The sequence below is a fragment of the Semicossyphus pulcher genome, unplaced genomic scaffold, assembly GCF_022749685.1.
Source record: "Semicossyphus pulcher isolate SPU_LCO1_2020_fin unplaced genomic scaffold, fSemPul1.0.p SCAF_37, whole genome shotgun sequence".
Lineage (NCBI taxonomy): Eukaryota > Metazoa > Chordata > Actinopteri > Labriformes > Labridae > Semicossyphus > Semicossyphus pulcher.
The window spans coordinates 711,031-730,224 of NW_027211712.1; the positions used below are offsets into that span (position 1 = coordinate 711,031).

A 19,194-nucleotide genomic window follows, 5' to 3' on the forward strand; every position below is an offset into this window, starting at 1 on the left:
TGTGTTTTATCAGGCTGTTCGGTCTTTATAGCAGCTTTTACTCTTAAGTTGTTGTTTTTTTAACATGGCGCTGCTCGTCCGCTTCCTCTAGCTCTTTAGGGGTCTTCTCCCTGAGCGATGTCTTACAGGTGCACCTGGTGCATCAGTATACGTTTGGTTCATCTATAAACACGTAATATGGAACCTTCCCAAGATCTCAACTGCCCAGGCGTTGAAATGGAAAGGGTCACATCAGGTGATTAGGTTATATCAACGATAAAAACAAATCAATTAAACACACATTGAATATTGTTTCCCTTGAATAAACACTTGATCTCTTCACATATTTTACCTTAATTGGACTACAGTGATTTGCTGTTTCAGATGCAGCTGAGCAGGGCGTGAAGAGACTGGATACTGTGTCATTGTGCTTTGTATTTATCTGTATGTTGCTGCTCTGACTCATCTCTGTGTGTCTCCAGACTTTCACATTAACTGACTCTTATATATTGATCTCTCCCTGGGCTGGTTCCTATTTATCTAAGTACATACATGTGTAAAGCTAGATCAGCATGGTATGCTGTCCATGAAGTGCTGAAATATGAATATATACCGTATGTTTCTTACGTGTATATATTCAGTGTAACGGCGTCATTCTTTAAAAAGAGTTCAACGAAATAAAGCGAACAACGTTCTGGTCTGTAGTCAGGTGCATCCTGTAATCTCCAGGACTCGCTGTGAGATACAGTATGTATATAAAAAGGAGCAGGAGCAGGAGGAGAAGACCTGGCAGACAGAGCTCGGGGTTAGTCACTAAAATGTCTAGGACCCGTATTTCCGCTCTGGTTATGTTTCCGTTTCACAGCAGCAGCCGTCAGTCTCCTGATAGCTCCCTTTAGCCTCCGTTAGCTTGTGTTAGCAGAACTGACGCTCCAGAAGAATCAAACGGAGTCTTGTTCTCCTCTGAGTCTGTTCGATCGGACTGTTATGAGTACGCACAGAGTCCAGGCCCGGCTAGCTGCTAGCTAACAACGCTGCTCAACTACACTTTAACTAGCTTTAGCTGCTAGCTCATTTGTGCGTTATCCTGCTATGTACCGCTAGCGCGCTAACGGAGCCTGTTAACAGTGCTAACCAGCTAGCTGTTGCGTTTCAGAAGTCTGTTCGGGTGAAAACACCTAGGGGGTGACGTTAGCATGGACACACAGCTGCTAAGAGAATAACAGGTAAGACCGCTCCATGCTAAAATTGGCTCAGACCTAATGTTAGCTGTAGCACAGAGTGTTCGAAGGATGTTTACCTGCGGAGACAGGAGGCCTTGAAACAAGCAGAACAACTAGCATCTGTTCTTCTGATTAAAACACGTTAAACTGAAGACACACACACACACACCACTGAATAACCATCAGACAGCAGCTGAACCTGTTTTTATGTGAGCTGATCTGTAATGATCGATTATTACCTGACTGATTAGCAGATGGTGAAAATGTCAGTGACGTATTGACATGTTTGTTGTGGACAATAGTCTAGAGGCTAGCTAATTTCTAATGATGAGCTAATGCTAATGATGGTTGATTAGAGTATAGAAACATCATGTGAGCAAATGTTTCATAAAACATATATTTAATTGATGATCAAAGTTGCTGCTGATCAGTTTCACATTGATCATTGATGGATTCATGTGACCTCAGGATTTAATTTTTAAAAAATGTCTAATCTAAAATTATGATTTATGTTTAGTCTGATGAAAAGACTTCACCAGACAGTCATTAATCATTAATCGATTAGTCTCTGACATGTTTCAGTTCCTCTGAGGCCACAGTGATGTCACACTGAGGCCACAGTGATGAATGTGTCTGTCTGTCCTCATTATCATCAACGGTTCAGTTAGTATTCAGACACAGGACGGTGAACAGGTGTGTGAAGATGTCATTGTTATCAGGTAAAGTTTGACTGATCGATCATTACTGATGAAGCAGAGAGAGACTGAAGGTTCGGCAACACACACATGTTAACATGTAATATGTGTCAGGATATGTAACGTGTTTGGCCCTCTGCTGAGTATCAGCTGCTAAAGTTCAGATAACAGACACATTTTCATTTACCCTGATTAATGATCTTTATTAACCTGATCAATAACCAAAGGGTGTGTTGTCTTTGCTCCCACACAGAGTGAGCGGTGTGTGTGCTGTGACACAGCAGGGTAAGAGGTCAGACATGCTGACCTGGGATCAGCTGTAGTTCGTGAGAGTGAACGATACCGACGAGACAGAGATCATGTCTGAGAACGCCGCCAACAACAACAACGTCCCTCTGAACAACAACAACAACAACATGGGGCCCAACCGGATCCGGAACCCCAACATCAACCAGAACCCGCTCATCAACGTCCGGGACCGCCTCTTCCACGCACTATTCTTCAAGATGGCCGTCACGTACGCCCGCCTGTTCCCCCCGTCCTTCAGGAGGGTGTTTGAGTTTTTCGTCCTGCTGAAGGTGAGAAGGTGTTTCTTACTCGTGACAGTATTACATCTGCAGGCTCAGGTGAGGATGGGTTTAAACTAAAGGTTTACTAAACATATTAATGTGTAACTCTGTCCGGTCTGAACCACAGTGTGAGGATCACTGACATGAAAGTAAAACAGATGTCACTATCAGACTGATGGACACCTGTTCTGTATTTAATGTCTGAAAAGGGGTCAGAGTGGTAGGGCTGACCAGGAAAACATCTTAAATGGATTTCAAACAGAGCATGCTCAGAACATGAAGCTCATGTAAATGTTACTGTGGTCAGCATTAACCGAAGTCTGTCTGGAAAACAAACGCAGAACGTTCCTTTAAATTAAGCATTTGTGTCTAATCTGCAAGAAGGCGGCTTAAATTGACAGGATTTTGAATGGAGTCTGGTGTGAAAATCAACAGTTTGTGTTGCTCCATCAGATTAACTGCAGTCACCCCTTGAAGCTTTTCCCAGCAAGCGCTCAGTGATGCAACAAAGACTGTCGAGTCATTATTCATTCAACCTTTATTTAAACGTCGACGAGTCATTGAGGACATGCCCTGGATTTAACAACACCAAGAGAACATTTCAATCTTTATTTATCAAGCACCAAATCACAACCAACGTTAGAGCGTGCTCTTTGTTATTCAGAGAACAACATGAATCCACCATGAGGCAGAAACACTTCCTTTAACAGGCGGAAACCTCGAGCAGAACCAGACTCATGGAGAGCACGCATCAAAAGAGAGAGAGGGAGAACACACATCTAAAAAGAGAGAGAGAGAGAGAGAACACACATCTAAAAAGAGGGAGAGAGAGAGAGAGAACACACATCTAAAAAGAGAGAGAGAGAGAGAGAGAACACACATCTAAAAAGAGAGAGAGAGAGAGAGAGAGAGAGAACACACATCTAAAAAGAGAGAGAGAGAGAGAGAGAACACACATCTAAAAAGAGAGAGAGAGAGAGAACACACATCTAAAAAGAGAGAGAGAGAGAGAGAGACAGACCAACTCCACAGGTAGCTTCAACCTGGCTGTGAAAGATCTGAGAGACAAAGGATGAAGGGCTTTCTATACAATCAGACGAAATATAACATTCGACATCCCGATAAACTCTGGCTACAAATGTTCCACTTTGTATCAGAACCAATAATTCTGTATGGCAGTGAAATCTGGGGACCGAAATTAAAGCGGTCCGTTAAGAACAGTCCTGACGGTGTACAGACTCAGCCAGCACAGCCCGGCTGTAGAGACGGGTCGCCACAGGAAGAGCTGGCTGCCAGAGGAGGACAGACTCTGCTCCCAGTGTGACAGCCAGCAGGTAGAGACAGAGCTACACCTCCTCACATCGTGCCCTGAATACCAGGCAGTGACAGAGGCATACTTCCCCCAGATCACACACACACACACACACATACACACACATACACACACACACACACATACACACACACACACACACATACACACACACACACACACACACACACACACACACACACACACACACACACACACACATATACACACACACACACACACACTGAGAAACTCCCATATTTACTGGGAGAAAAAACACAATGTGAGATTCTAGCTGCAATCAGTGCCTGTGAGGACCTGAGGACAGCCAGTGGAACCTGAACACACATAGAGATAAACCTGTCAGAAAATCAGCCTGATAAGAACTAACTATAATGACAGAAACATGTTTGAGAAAAAGGTATTTAACGTGTATTTAGATTTTATAGTTTGACTCATCTGTTAACATGCAGGAATAGAACAAACTAAATACAACGATCTCATTAACCGCTAATACAGAAAGCTGACTCATAGATGATGGAGGTCCAGGTGATGGTGGACAGTCTGAATGTTGGACTCGTCTGGACTCAGCACCTGACATCAGGTGTCATAATGAATGTTTCTATGATGGACGACAGGTGGCTGTCAGACAGGCGGAAACGTTTTGGATTAAACTAAATGTGAAGGCGCTCCATTGAAGATTAATTAATGAAGTAATGTTATGAGGGAATGAGCTCCTCTCTGCTCCTGTTTTAGGCGCTCTTCGTCCTCTTCATCCTCGCCTACATCCACATTGCCTTCTCTCGATCGCCCATCAACTGTCTGGAGGCAGTGAGAGAGCGCTGGCCTCGTGATGGGATCTTGCGGGTGGAGATCCAGAGGAACTCCAGCCGAGCCTCCGTCTTCCTACAGTACTACGACTCCACGGGCCTCCAGGAGGAGCTGGAGGGTGAGGAGGGAGGAGCAGGAGTGGCAGGACTCAGTCTGGCAGCACTGCAGGAGGAGGAGGAGGACGAGGAGGAGATGACCCTCGAGATGTTTGATAACAGCTCAGTGCAGGTGAGACTTCACAGGTTCAATTCCCTCCACATGTGAGAAGGTCTCAGCAGACCTAAGGAGGGTTGGCAGGTGTCAATGAGGGTCAGCAGGGGTTGAAACGGGGAGTTCTGTACGCTTGTACTGGAGGGATAAAGATCTCCTTTTTTCACTTGAACGTCATGAGTGAAACCTGCTGAGGAAGGAAAAGGAAAATGTTGTTGGATGACTCACGGGTCAGCAGCACGTGCAGGTGTGAGCGCGTTTGTGCAGGTGTGAGCGCGTTTGTGCAGGTGTGAGCAAGCTAGTGCGTGCAGGTGTGAGCGCGTTTGTGCAGGTGTGAGCGCGTTTGTGCAGGTGTGAGCGAGCGTGTGCAGGTGTGAGCGAGCGTGTGCAGGTGTGAGGGAGCGTGTGCAGGTGTGAGCGCGTTTGTGCAGGTGTGAGCGAGCGTGTGCAGGTGTGAGCGCGTTTGTGCAGGTGTGAGTGCGTTTGTGCAGGTGTGAGCGCGTTTGTGCAGGTGTGAGCAAGCTAGTGCGTGCAGGTGTGAGCGCGTTTGTGCAGGTGTGAGCAAGCTAGTGCATGCAGGTGTGAGCGAGCGTGTGCAGGTGTGAGCGAGCGTGTGCAGGTGTGAGGGAGCGTGTGCAGGTGTGAGCGAGCGTGTGCAGGTGTGAGCGCGTTTGTGCAGGTGTGAGCAAGCTAGTGCGTGCAGGTGTGAGCGAGCGTCTGCAGGTGTGAGCTGACTCAGTTGCACTGATCTATAAAACATCGCTCTGACCTCTGTGTGTTTCTGCTGAAGTTTGAGCTGGACATCGAGCCTCGTCTCAAGCCGTCTCTGATTGGAGGAGGTGTCGGAGGTGGAGGTGTCGGAGGAGGAGCAGGAGGAGGAGTGAACGACAGCCAGGACGTCTCCTTCAGCCAGACCACTAAAGGTATGCAGCCGCTGAAGGACTCAGTGTCTGAGCTGGAGATGATGACCAGAGCAGGTAAACCCTCCTCCTCTTCCTCCTCTCTTTCCTTTACCCTCCTCTCCCTCCTCTTCCTTCTCTCTTTCCTTTCCCCTTCTCTCCCTTCTCCTCCTCCTCCTCTCCCTCCTCTCCCGCCTCTCTTTCCTTTACCCTCCTCTCCCTCCTCCTCCTCCTCCTTTTCTGCCCTCTCTTTGTTTCCTCCTCCTCCACTAGGACAGAAACACCTGCTGACTGGATTTCCTTTATCCTCTGTCTGTCTGTGTGATTACTAGAGACCGACTAAAAAAATTCTGATAACGATATATCGGCCAATATTTATATATATATATATATATACACATTGTAGTTAAGCTTGTGTTTATTGCAGGTATTATATGGTTATAATTAATAGATATAATCACGTTCAAAATGTATCTGAAATTAAAATATTAAAATTCAAAAACTGAAAAGTTATTGTCACATTTGCATACAACAATACAAATAAAATAGTCTTTCTGTCGCACCAAAATAAAATATCAAATTAAACAGAAGTGAGTTTAACACACAAACAACCAAAGTAGGAACAAAAATGATGTTCTTGTTTCTCCCACCTGCACACAGTGCTGCTGAAGATACAAGTCACTAAACACAGACCAGCTCATCTGACAGACTGATGCTGTTAATAATAGTAATAAAGGCTTCATGATTTTCCATATTAAATATTCCCTCTTCATCAACATCATGATCCAGGAGAAGTGTGAGCTGGTGTCTGTATCTGCAGAGGATCTGCCCTCCGTCTGAGTTTCTATTCTTATTATTCTGCTCTGTTTGGGGCATTTGGGACGACCTATGGACTGTCTATCGCGGGGCAGAGGTCTGGAGCTCAGCCAACAGTCCGCAGGTCGGGACTCAATCAACACGTAGCATCACGGTGACATGGCTGTCTCTGTGCTCTGCTCTCTGTCTGTCTGTAGCACCGTAACATCGTAACTTTAACATCTTTATGAGACGTGAAAGGGACTTCACTTTTTCCTTTGCCGCTCTGTGAATGAGAACAGTCCGCGCGTGTGTCTCACTGCTGTAAGGAGCTGCAGGTGTGCTGAGGGCGGAGTAGACAGACTCACACACCTGGCAGCAGCGCGACGATGGCTTATTAAAACAAAACCCTGTATCTTCCTGCGGGGTTGTACGGAGGTGTAGACGTGTAAGCTTGTTGTTTAGAGCGTAACCGCTGTGAAACTAGCAGACAATAAAGCTTAAAGCTCCTGTACCTTCGTTATTATCGAACTTCAAACTAACTGAGAGCCCGACTGTACACACGGGATCTCGTCTGCGCAGTTTAGATGCTCAGAGGGTAGAAACAGCGGTGCTCTGAAAGCAAGCTTTGGCTGATTACTGTGATTTCAACATGAGTTTGTTGCTCACAATGTTTCGCTCTGTATGGGAAAGATGATGCTTCCTGATGCTTCCCTTCGCTGTGTGTGCTGCTCTGCTCAGCTGTGATGCGCACTCTGGCAGCGACAGGGACGTCCTCATTTCCCATCATGCCTGCCGCCTCGTGCTGACTGAGTAATTTAAGTTGTTAAGTTTGTTATTTATGTTCCAAAATGCAAAAACATATTTTGTTACTGTTTTTAATGTGTCTGTTTAGAACAGACGTTCTGCATATGTTGGTAATTGTCATCTTTGTGTTAGTTTATAGTCGTAACCACGAGTGAGGAGGCCGTTACATTTCTTGACTGTATTTTGTTGGAAAGATTGAGATTTTGGCTCTCATGTTGTCAAAGATTGTTTTTGCGCCCTCTGCTTGTCAGGAGGTGTAATTATTTTCTCTCACGGCACTGCAAAAATTGAAGTCATTAATATCGGAGCCTATCGGACGTATATGTCACTCCAATATATCTGCAAAATGCTAATATTGGCCAATAAAATTGGCTGACTGATAAATTGGTCGGGCTCTAGTGATTACCTGTCTGTCTCTCCACCTGTCTGTCTGTATATTAACCTGCCTCTGTGCCCTCAGTGTGGCCTCAGGAGGAGTACATGGTGGAGTATTCTCTGGAATATGGCTTCCTGCGTCTGTCTCAGAGCACCAGACAGAGACTCAACATCCCCGTCATGGTCGTCACTCTGGGTGAGTCACACCTGTCTATATCCCCTCTGTCTGTCTGCATCACACCTGTCTGCATAACACCTGTGTGAATGTGTCTCTGTGTTCAGACCCAATGAAGGACGAGTGTTTTGGTGACGGGTTCAGTCGCTTCCTGTTAGACGAATTTCTAGGCTACGACGACATCCTGATGTCGAGCGTGAAGGCACTCGCTGAGAATGAGGAGAACAAAGGTACCGAACCTCTAAGCCCCTCCTCCTGATAACAGAACCAGGTGTGTGGTTACCTGTCATTATATAATGCAGACACTCACCTGGTCTCTGAACGAGGTAAAGTATTTTTATCTGTGAGTTGTCAGCAGGTGGGTGATGTGGCTTTGGTTCTCTGCAGGGTTCCTGAGAAACGTGGTCTCTGGAGAACATTACCGCTTCGTCAGCATGTGGATGGCTAGAACCTCTTACCTGGCAGCCTTCGTCATCATGGTCATCTTTGTGAGTGAAGAGTTTACAGCTGATGAAAACAGAGTTTAGAAATCAATAAGATTGCTAATCGTTTAATCACACATTCATTTTAACTGTTAACAGGAGCTATAAGTCATGACTTTCACTGCTCATGTTTGCGGATCCGTGTTTTTCAGACTCTGTCCGTGTCCATGTTGCTCAGATACTCTCACCACCAGATCTTCGTCTTCATCGGTGAGCTTCCTCTGAGACCTCACGACCACAGCAACACCAGACCAGTTTATTCTGGTCCAGACCAGTTTACCAAAGTTTAGTCCAGTGTGTAACAGTTTAGTCTAGTTCATTTTAAGGTCATCCAATCCGATCCACTTCAGTTTATGTAATGCAGATCTGTTCAATGTAGTCAATTTCATGGTTTAGTAGTCCATTACATTTTATCCTAGTCAATTCCAGTTTATGTTAGTCCAGTCCAGTTTATTTGGTCAACTCCAGTTTGTCTTAGTCCAGTCCAGTTTGATGCAGTCCAGTCCAGTTTCTTAGTCCAGTCCAATGACTGTACATATAGATGGACGACACGTCCCCATCTGCTCCCATTGTACGAAAGTGATGCTAAAATAGCCCCTGTGATAGGCGCTGCCATCTTGTGATGGTGATGTAATTTGGAGCCAGATTCTGTGCAGTAGAGATCGGCGGTGTGTTTAACAGCAGAACAGCTTCTTGTGTTGGTCTGGTTAAAGTTCACAGGTATGAAAACTTCAATGACTGTAGTGATTGTTTTAGTTCCGTCTCCTCTCACCGATCGTCCTCCACTCTGCTAATCCAGAACTGATCGGCTGCAGGAGCCGGATTTGTCAACAGAGCTGTCAGTCATCATTTTGACAGCATCAAATAACTAATTAAAAGTTGTCAGAAAAATGAACACTTGAACATAAATAAGCAGATAATAACTAACTGTAATGACAGAAACCATGTTTGAGAAAAATGTATCAGGCATGTATTATGATTTTATAGTTTGACTCATGTCCCATCGGTTAACATGGAGGAGGCGGGCTTTATGACCTGTACTGCAGGGGGCGATAGAGAGGGTTTGGGTTCACTTTCAGGGAGCTGTCGTGTCGTCCATCTTTTTATACAGTCTATGGTCCAGTCCAGTTTGTTTAAGTCCAGTCCAGTTTGATGTTGTCTCTGTTTATCATAGTCACAGTCTGAGCTGTTTCCAACTTGACTGTCGGAAGTTTTACAGGTTAAGTGAAAAAAAGAAAATCAGTGACACTAATGTTTCCTCTGATACTGAAACAGGACTGCAGAGGACAGCTGGTTTTAATCTGGTTCTGATCTGTTTTTAATCTGGTTCTGAACTGTCCCCCCTCAGTGGATCTGCTTCAGATGCTGGAGATGAACATGACCATTGCCTTCCCAGCAGCCCCTCTGCTCACCGTCATCCTCGCCCTCGTTGGTAAGTCCACATCCTGGAAACTTTGGGAAAAGTCTGCATCTGATTCTGGTCCACGTCTGAGTCAGGATCACTTTAAATCCAGACCATTTGATTCATACCTGTTAAAGGATCAAGATTCAAAGAGGTGTCTTCTGATTCTACAGACACCTGTACAATAAGAGAGTGAAACTTAAACATAGACTATACAGATAAATGGGATCACAGTGAGATGAAGCTCCAGAGGATAAAGGGTCAGGGTGGTGTTTGTTGGTGCAGTTTAGTTTCTGATCAGTTTTCTTTTCTGCCTTTTCACATCGTGAACCTCAAAGTTTCGTCTCAGCCCCTCTTGATCTTCCTCTGTTAGCTGTTAGCTTCAGGCAGCTGGTTGTTAAAATAAGCTGCTGTGTTTGGACTGTTTATTTTACAGTGTAATTCAGTGAAATCAAACAGGTTAACTGTTCTCTGTACTTGTCATTGTTGATTCTGATGTTTTTTCTTTGATTTTTTTTATACTCTCAGGTTCTCCTGAATATCGGCTCCATGTGATCTTATTTTTATGTATTTTAAAAACTCTTTATAGCATTAAAATCACACCCAGCTCAGCTGAACGGAGGTTTCCGGCATTTCTCATGAAACTCTTTAAACTATTAAACATAAATTTAAAGTGAATCCAGAGTGATCTCTTTAAAAGTGATCCGGTTCTGGAAGTTTCTTCAGTGGATCAGAAACAGTCAAAGGTTCTGATTCAGTGTTCTTCATCAGAGAACACATCAACAACATTACATTATTACAGTATTGCATTATAACACAACATTTTTACATTATTACAGTATTACATAACATTATCATTTCAGGAATGCATTATTACAGTAAAACATTATTACAGTGTTATATTATTACAGTAAAACACTATTACAGTATTACAACCTTTTTACATTATTACAGTATTACATTATAACATAACTTTTACATTATTACAGTATTATAACAGTAATATATTATTACAGTATTACATTAAAATAGAGTTACATTATAACAGTATTACATTATTACATTATAACATTAAATTATAACAGTACCACATTACAGTATTACATTATTACAGCAATACTTTATTACAGTGTTACGTTATTACAGCAATACGTTATTACAGTGTTACATTATTACAACAAATCATTATTACAGTATTACATTATTAAAGCAATTACAGTAATACGTTATAACAGTATTAAATTTTTATTTTATTACAGTATTGCAATATAACACAACATTTTTACATTATTACAGTATTACGTAACTATTATTTCAGGAATACATTATTACATTATTACAGTGTTATATTATTACAGTAAAACATAACAGTATTACGTAACCTTTTTACAGTATTACATTATAACATAACTTTTGCATTATTACAGTATTACATAACATTATTTCAGGAATATATTATTACAGTATTACATTAAAATAGAGTTACATTATAACATTAAATTATAACGGTACCACATTACAGTACATTATTACAGCAATACTTGATTACAGTGTTACATTATTACAGCAATACGTTATTACAGTATTACATTATTACAGCAAAATCATTATTACAGTATTACATTATTACAGCAATTACAGTATTACATTGTTACAGTAATACAGTAATGCATTATTACAGTATTACATTATAACAGTATTACATTATTTCAGTAAAACATTATTAGTGTTATATTATTACAGTAAAAGATTATTACAGTATTACATAACCTTTTTACATTATCACAGTATGACATATTATTTCAGGAATACATTATTACAGTAACATTTTATTACCGTAATACGTTATGACAGTATTACATAATATTATTTCAGGAATACATTATTACAGTGTTACATTATTACAGTAACACTTTATTACAGTAATACATTATTTCAGTATTACATTATTTCAGTAATACCTTATTTCAGTAATACTATATTACAGTGTAACATTATTACAGCAAATCATTATTACAGTATTACATTATTACAGCAGTTACAGTATTACATTATTACAGCAATTACATTATTACATTACAGTAATACGTTATAACAGTGTTACATTTTTACATTATTACAGTAATACAGTAATGCATTATTACAGTATTGCATTATAACATTTTTACATTATTACAGTATTACATAACATTATTATTATTTCAGGAATATATTATTACAGTAAAACAGTTTTACAGTGTTATATTATTACAACAAATCATTATTACAGTATTACATTATTAAAGCAATTACAGTAATACGTTATAACAGTATTAAATTTTTATTTTATTACAGTATTGCAATATAACACAACATTTTTACATTATTACAGTATTACGTAACTATTATTTCAGGAATACATTATTACATTATTACAGTGTTATATTATTACAGTAAAACATAACAGTATTACGTAACCTTTTTACAGTATTACATTATAACATAACTTTTGCATTATTACAGTATTACATAACATTATTTCAGGAATATATTATTACAGTATTACATTAAAATAGAGTTACATTATAACATTAAATTATAACGGTACCACATTACAGTACATTATTACAGCAATACTTGATTACAGTGTTACATTATTACAGCAATACGTTATTACAGTATTACATTATTACAGCAAAATCATTATTACAGTATTACATTATTACAGCAATTACAGTATTACATTGTTACAGTAATACAGTAATGCATTATTACAGTATTACATTATAACAGTATTACATTATTTCAGTAAAACATTATTAGTGTTATATTATTACAGTAAAAGATTATTACAGTATTACATAACCTTTTTACATTATCACAGTATGACATATTATTTCAGGAATACATTATTACAGTGTTACATTATTACAGTAATGCATTATTACAGTATTACATAATATTATTTCAGGAATACATTATTACAGTGTTACATTATTACAGTAATACATTATTACAGTATTACATTATAACATAACATTTTTACATTATCACAGTATGACATATTATTTCAGGAATACATTATTACAGTTTTACATTATTACAGTAACACTTTATTACAGTATTACATTATAACATTATTACATTATTTCAGTAATACATTATGACAGTATAACATTATGATAGTAATACATTAATACAATGTTACATTATTACAGTAAGACTTTATATCCATAAGTATGTGTCTGTTGTTCATGTAACAAGAACATGTGTTGTTGTTGCATCTCCTTCTATCCCATTTTCGGCCCATCCAGTCAAGGCAGATGGCTGTTCAACATGAGTCTGGTTCTGCTCGAGGTTTCTGCCTGTTAAAAGGAAGTTTTTCTGCCAATGTGCTGAATATTGCTAAGTGCTACTCATGGTGATTCATGTTGGGCCTCTCTTTAAATAACATAACAAAGAGTCGGTCTAGACCTGCTCTTTTTGTAAAGTGTCTCGAGATAACTCTGGTTATGATTTGGCGCTATACAAATAAAATTTGATTGATTGATTTCAGTATTACATTATATACATTATTACCGTAATACGTTATTACAGTATTACATTATGTCAGTAATACATTAATACAATGTTACATTATTACAGTAAGACTTCATTTCAGTATAACATTATATACATTATTACCGTAATACGTTATGACAGTATTACATTATAACATTTTTACATTATATTATCATTAACACATCTAAACTTCCTGTTCTATTTTCTGTTTGATTTAAACAAACATCTATTTAAAAAATAATCTGAATAGAATCTTATTAATTCTTCTTCACAGATTTCCCTCTGTCCGTGCTGTCAGACATTTAGATTTTACCAAATTAAACAGATAAATGTCACATTTATTAGACTTTAAGTCACACAAAGATTAGACACTCGTCCCAAGTCCCTAACCTGAGACCCTCGAGTCCAGAAACAACACAGGACCAGACTGAGATCAGGAGCCCTTTCACGCCACACCAGTTAACAGTCCAGGTTAAATCAGTCCAAACTGAACTCTGATGTCACTTCCTGTCGACAGGCATGGAGGCCATCATGTCTGAATTCTTTAACGACACAACAACGGCGTTCTACATCATCCTCATCGTCTGGTTGGCTGATCAGTATGACGCCATCTGCTGCCACACCAACACCAGCAAACGCCACTGGCTGAGGTGAGTCCCATGACCAGCAGGGTCTCATACCATTGGCTTATTTACACCAATCACAGCACAGCAGAAAAAAACAATCCCTAAAGATTTCTCTTATTAACCCCTTAATGAAGACACTGTAAAAGATCACTTTTAATTCCAATAATCATAAGCACTAAAATCTTAATTTGAAAAGCTCTTAACAAAGGAAGTAGATTTAATGACTCTTGACTTTAATGAATGTTTGAATATAAATGGGAAAAATCTGATAAACAGATGAATCAATTAAAAGTGTTTGTTTACATTATATCTCTTCTGAGAGTCAAGAGTTTATATTTAATTTATTCATCAGAATCCAAATACAAAATAACATTTCAGGGATCCTTGATTATCTTTGAAACGACTTCAGTGATTCATGTTCAGAGTTCATGAAAGATTCATCTGTTCTGTCTGAAAAGCACTATTATAATATATCCAATTACCAGGTATTGAACTCCCTGACATGACTTATTATCTGTAATATTATAAGGAGTTTAAAACAAAGACATTATTGAAGTTTTATTGTGAAAAACCTCTTGTGTTCCAGGTTTTTCTACCTGTACCACTTTGCCTTCTACGCCTATCACTACCGCTTCAACGGGCAGTACAGCAGCCTTGCCCTCGTCACCTCCTGGCTCTTCATCCAGGTAGACCCTCATCTACATACCCACCCCACAGGAAACACAACGCTTCCTTTTCAAAATAAGAGTACTGGTATCCAGGATGAAAAAAATCTCCTGGACCTCATTCAGACCTCTGAATGAGAGACTGAGATGATTTTAGCCTGTTAGCATCATATTAATCTGGATTATTTAAACCAATTTATAAACAGTGTAAAGGATCTGAAGCAACCAATCAGGAGGCAGGGGGAGGAGCTTAGTCTAAAGCTTCTTAAACTGTTTTTTTTGTTAGCTAACAGCTGATTCTACTGAACCGCCTACATGTTCACTGTAAGCTCTGATCTCGAACGAAGGTTTAAACACGGCAAAGAGTTCATCCACATCCTGTCACTGACATCCTCCTTCTTCTCCTCCTCCTTCTTGTTATTGTTCTCCTCCTCCTCCTCCTCCTCCTCCTCCTTCTTGTTATTGTTCTTCTCCTCCTCCTCCTCCTTCTTGTTATTGTTCTTCTCCTCCTCCTCCTCCTTCTTGTTATTGTTCTTCTCCTCCTCCTCCTCCTCCTTCTTGTTATTGTTCTTCTCCTCCTCCTCCTCCTCCTCCTTGTTATTGTTCTTCTCCTCCTCCTCCTCCTCCTCCTTGTTATTGTTCTTCTCCTCCTCCTCCTCCTCCTTGTTGTTCTTCTTCTTCTCCTCCTCCTCCTCGTTCTTCTTCTCGTTCTCCTTCTCCTCCTCCTTCTTCTCGTCCTCCTCCTCCTCTTCCTTCTCCTTCTCCTCCTCCTCCTTCTCCTCCTTCTCGTTCCCCTCCTCCTCCTTCTCCTCCTTCTCGTTCTCCTCCTCCTCGTCTACCTTCTCCTCCTTCTCGTTCCCCTCCTCCTCCTCTTCCTCCTCCTCCTTCTCGTTCTCCTCCTCCTCCTTCACCTTCTCCTCGTTCTCGTCCTCCTCTTCCTTCTCCTCCTTCTCGTTCCCCTCCTCGTTCTCGTCCTCCTCTTCCTTCTCCTCCTTCTCCTCCTTCTCGTTCCCCTCCTCGTTCTCCTCCTCCTCCTTCTCCTCCTTCTCGTTCCCCTCCTCGTTCTCCTCCTCCTCCTCTTCCTTCTCCTCCTTCTCGTTCCCCTCCTCCTCTTCCTCCTCCTCCTTCTCGTTCTCCTCCTCCTCCTCTTCCTTCTCCTCCTTCTCGTTCCCCTCCTCCTCTTCCTCCTTCTCCTTCTTCAGCACTCCATGATCTACTTCTTCCATCACTACGAGCTTCCTGCGATCCTGCAGCAGATCCGGATCCAGGAGATGCTCCTTCAGAACCAGCAGGCGGGTCAGGCCAACCAGACGGCCCTGCAGGACAACCTCAACAACAACCAGAGTGCAGCTGGACCGGGATCTGGGCCTGGATCTGGGCCCGCACCCACCAGCACCTCCCAGCCAGGACCCAACACCACATCGGCCCTGGGGCCCCAGACCGACCCGCAGCCCTCCTCCTCCTCACCTATAGCAGGAGGTGCAGGGGAGGTGAGGTCCGAGCTGAACTGGGTCGCTCAAACCGCCGCCATCATCACAGAGGCTCTGACCTCCTCCACCCAGCACCTACCCCCTGACTCCTCTGAAGGAGCAGCAGCCACAGGAGGTCAGGGGTCACCAGGAGCAGAGCTCAGTGTGGTGGCTGAGTTCTGGATGGGAGGAGGAGGAGGAGGAGGAGAAGGAGCAGGAGCAGGAGCAGGAGCATCAGGAGGAGAAGGAGAAGAAGAACCAGGCGTGAATTCAGTAGAAATTAAAACCTCAGCAGGAAGAGTTAATTCTCCAATCAGAGGGCTCCCTGTGGAGGAGGCGGGGTATCCCATGGAGGGGGCGGGGCCCTCTGAGATGGCCCCCCCGCAGACAGACTGCCCCCCCTCACAGAGTCCAGGTTCAGACTGCAGAGCAGCACAGACCCCGTCCTGATGACATCATCATACCTCAGTCTGTCCGATCAGGTCGTTGATTAGTGATCCAAACTTTATTTTTAATTAACTCATTGATCGATTAGTCGAGCGTTTCCCAACCTGAGGGTCGGGGCCCACATGGGGTCATAACAGGAAACAGTTTGTGAATTATTGAAAATGAATGAATGAGACCTGCGGATGTGTCAGACTTCTGTTCGTCTATCAATGGATGGATGAAATAATTGATGGATCCATGGATTGATGTATTGATCAATCGATCGATCTGCTCCATAGAACCCTGTCCTCAGAGTTTCTCTGATTTTTATCATCAATTATCTGTTATCAAAATCCAACGATCCGTTAATTACCAGGAAAAGAAACACACACACACTAGTGTGTGTAAGTGTGTGTGTGCGTGTGTGTGTGTGTGTCACAGCCTGATCCTGCTGTGTGTGTGTTTACACCCATCAGCTGTTTGAACACCTGTGAGGTGTTCTTATATGTTCAGCAGGAACCAATGAGCTGCGAGCTCACAGACAGGAAGTCGCACATGTTAGAATCAGCTGACTGTTAGTAAAGAAACTAATGATGTCACTGATTCTGCAAAAAACACCAAAACACATTTTCATTGACCTGCATGATCAGTAATTAAAGATTGGTGATGATTGTTGATGATTATTGATGATTGATGATTTGTTGTTGATCCGCCCTGATCCTGACAGACTGAAGCACAAACTGAACTCTGACTTTTTTTCCACCTGCTTTTATTTTGAAGAAAAAGACTTAAAGAACAGGAAGTGGTGTTGGAGCTTGTGGGACTGATCGATCAGGTGATCAGGACTTCATGTCAGAACGGATGCCTTATCAATAATCAGACGCCTGTGGACGCTTCAGACGGCAGCCCAGCGAGCTGATTGGTTGTGCAATATTATGCCAGTGATGTCACACATCAGGCTCCGCCTCCTGCCAGGGGGCGTGGCCTGTCACTGTGATGCTTTAAGGGGACTGAAAGTGAGAAGTGTGGTGGTGCATTCAGGTGTTCGTGGTCAGCAGGGAAACTTCAGACTGTGGAGCTGCGTTGTATCGAACCGATCAATCAGATATTGATCCATCTACAGGAAACAGGATCACAAACATCCAACCAAAATAATGTTACCTCAACACAAAACGTTAAATTGTAAATATAACATTCGTCGCATCTTCATGTTAGTGGATTGACAGGCTCAGTCCAAAGACAGACGGGAAAAGACTGAAAAGATCGATCAGTTACTGACTGATTAGTTACAGACTGATTAGCTACAGACTGATTAGTTACAGACTGATTAGCTACTGACTGATTAGCTACTGACTGATTAGTTACAGACTGATTAGCTACTGACTGATTAGTTACTGACTGATTAGCTACTGACTGATTAGCTACAGACTGATTAGTTACTGACTGATTAGTTACTGACTGATTAGTTACAGACTGATTAGTTACAGACTGATTAGCTACAGACTGATTAGTTACAGACTGATTAGCTACTGACTGATTAGCTACTGACTGATTAGTTACAGACTGATTAGCTACTGACTGATTAGTTACTGACTGATTAGCTACAGACTGATTAGTTACTGACTGATTAGTTACTGACTGATTAGTTACTGACTGATTAGCTACTGACTGATTAGTTACTGACTGATTAGCTACTGACTGATTAGCTACTGACTGATTAGTTACTGACTGATTAGCTACTGACTGATTAGTTACTGACTGATTAGTTACTGACTGATTAGCTACTGACTGATTAGCTACTGACTGATTAGTTACAGACTGATTAGCTACTGACTGATTAGTTACTGACTGATTAGTTACAGACTGATTAGTTACAGACTGATTAGCTACTGACTGATTAGTTACAGACTGATTAGCTACTGACTGATTTAGTCCTCCATCACATCACTGATCTGAAGCTTTGAGAGGAAATATTTCAAAATTCTCTTTTCATGACTTCTTAAAAGTTGTTGCCAGAATAATTTTAAAGTGTTTGTTGTAATTCTCTTTTCAGCCACAAGAGGCCGATGTGCAGCACTTAAGTTCTAAACATGACACGTCTGTTTCAGTTTCTTCTCAAAAGAGAAAACTGATTCTCACTTTTCATGTCAGGACTTCTGTACTGACTCACCTGAATACACCGCCAGCCCGCTGATCACACACACATACACACACACACGCACGCACGCACGTTTGTGTTGTGTAGGAGGCAGAACCTGAAATGTGACATCAGCACCAGATTTGGGGGGGTAGGGGATGTTTAGTTTAGTTTTTCTTCTTCGTGCCTCTGCTGGACGACTGTAGCCTCATTCACTGATCTGAAGCCTGAAACTCATCAAACTGTATTTAACTGTCTAGTAAAACCAGTGAAACCAGTGAGCTGAGCTGTTTGAACTCAGATTGTGTGGACGTGTGACTTCTTTCTGCTCCTCTGATGTCATGTGACCTCATCACAGACAAACACTGTTAGAAATATCAACAGTCACTGATCTCAGAATAAAGGAACCTTTATTTAAAATGTTTCAAAGTGAAGCTCTTTAAAAGGGAACTTTTTTAAGCTCATCAAAACAACCGACGACATGACCCAGAAAGATGTGCAGTGATTTGATCACTGCTTTAACTCCGGTAAAACACACACACACAGTTTCAGTGCTGTAACTTTAACTGAGTGGTTA

The 19,194-nt window shown here is 41.5% G+C and overlaps 1 protein-coding gene across 3 annotated transcripts; it reads left to right on the forward strand.

Annotated features, from left to right (window-relative positions):
- The first annotated feature begins 858 nt into the window (after positions 1-858).
- On the forward strand, positions 859-18,917 carry tmem259 (transmembrane protein 259). 3 transcript variants are annotated; one of them, XM_069679225.1, is made up of 12 exons: positions 859-1,205; positions 2,151-2,475; positions 4,535-4,837; positions 5,610-5,796; positions 7,781-7,891; positions 7,978-8,100; positions 8,258-8,358; positions 8,505-8,562; positions 9,701-9,784; positions 13,812-13,944; positions 14,507-14,606; positions 15,788-18,917. In XM_069679225.1, the coding sequence occupies exons 2-12, from the start codon at positions 2,257-2,259 to the stop codon at positions 16,502-16,504; spliced, it is 2,136 nt and encodes a 711-aa protein (XP_069535326.1). In that variant the 5' UTR covers positions 859-1,205; positions 2,151-2,256; the 3' UTR covers positions 16,505-18,917. The 3 variants fall into 3 exon arrangements, with proteins under 3 accessions (XP_069535326.1, XP_069535327.1, XP_069535328.1); XM_069679226.1 differs by having other exon boundaries at positions 5,610-5,742; XM_069679227.1 differs by lacking the exons at positions 14,507-14,606; positions 15,788-18,917 and having other exon boundaries at positions 5,610-5,742; positions 13,812-13,948.
- The last annotated feature ends 277 nt before the right edge of the window (positions 18,918-19,194 follow it).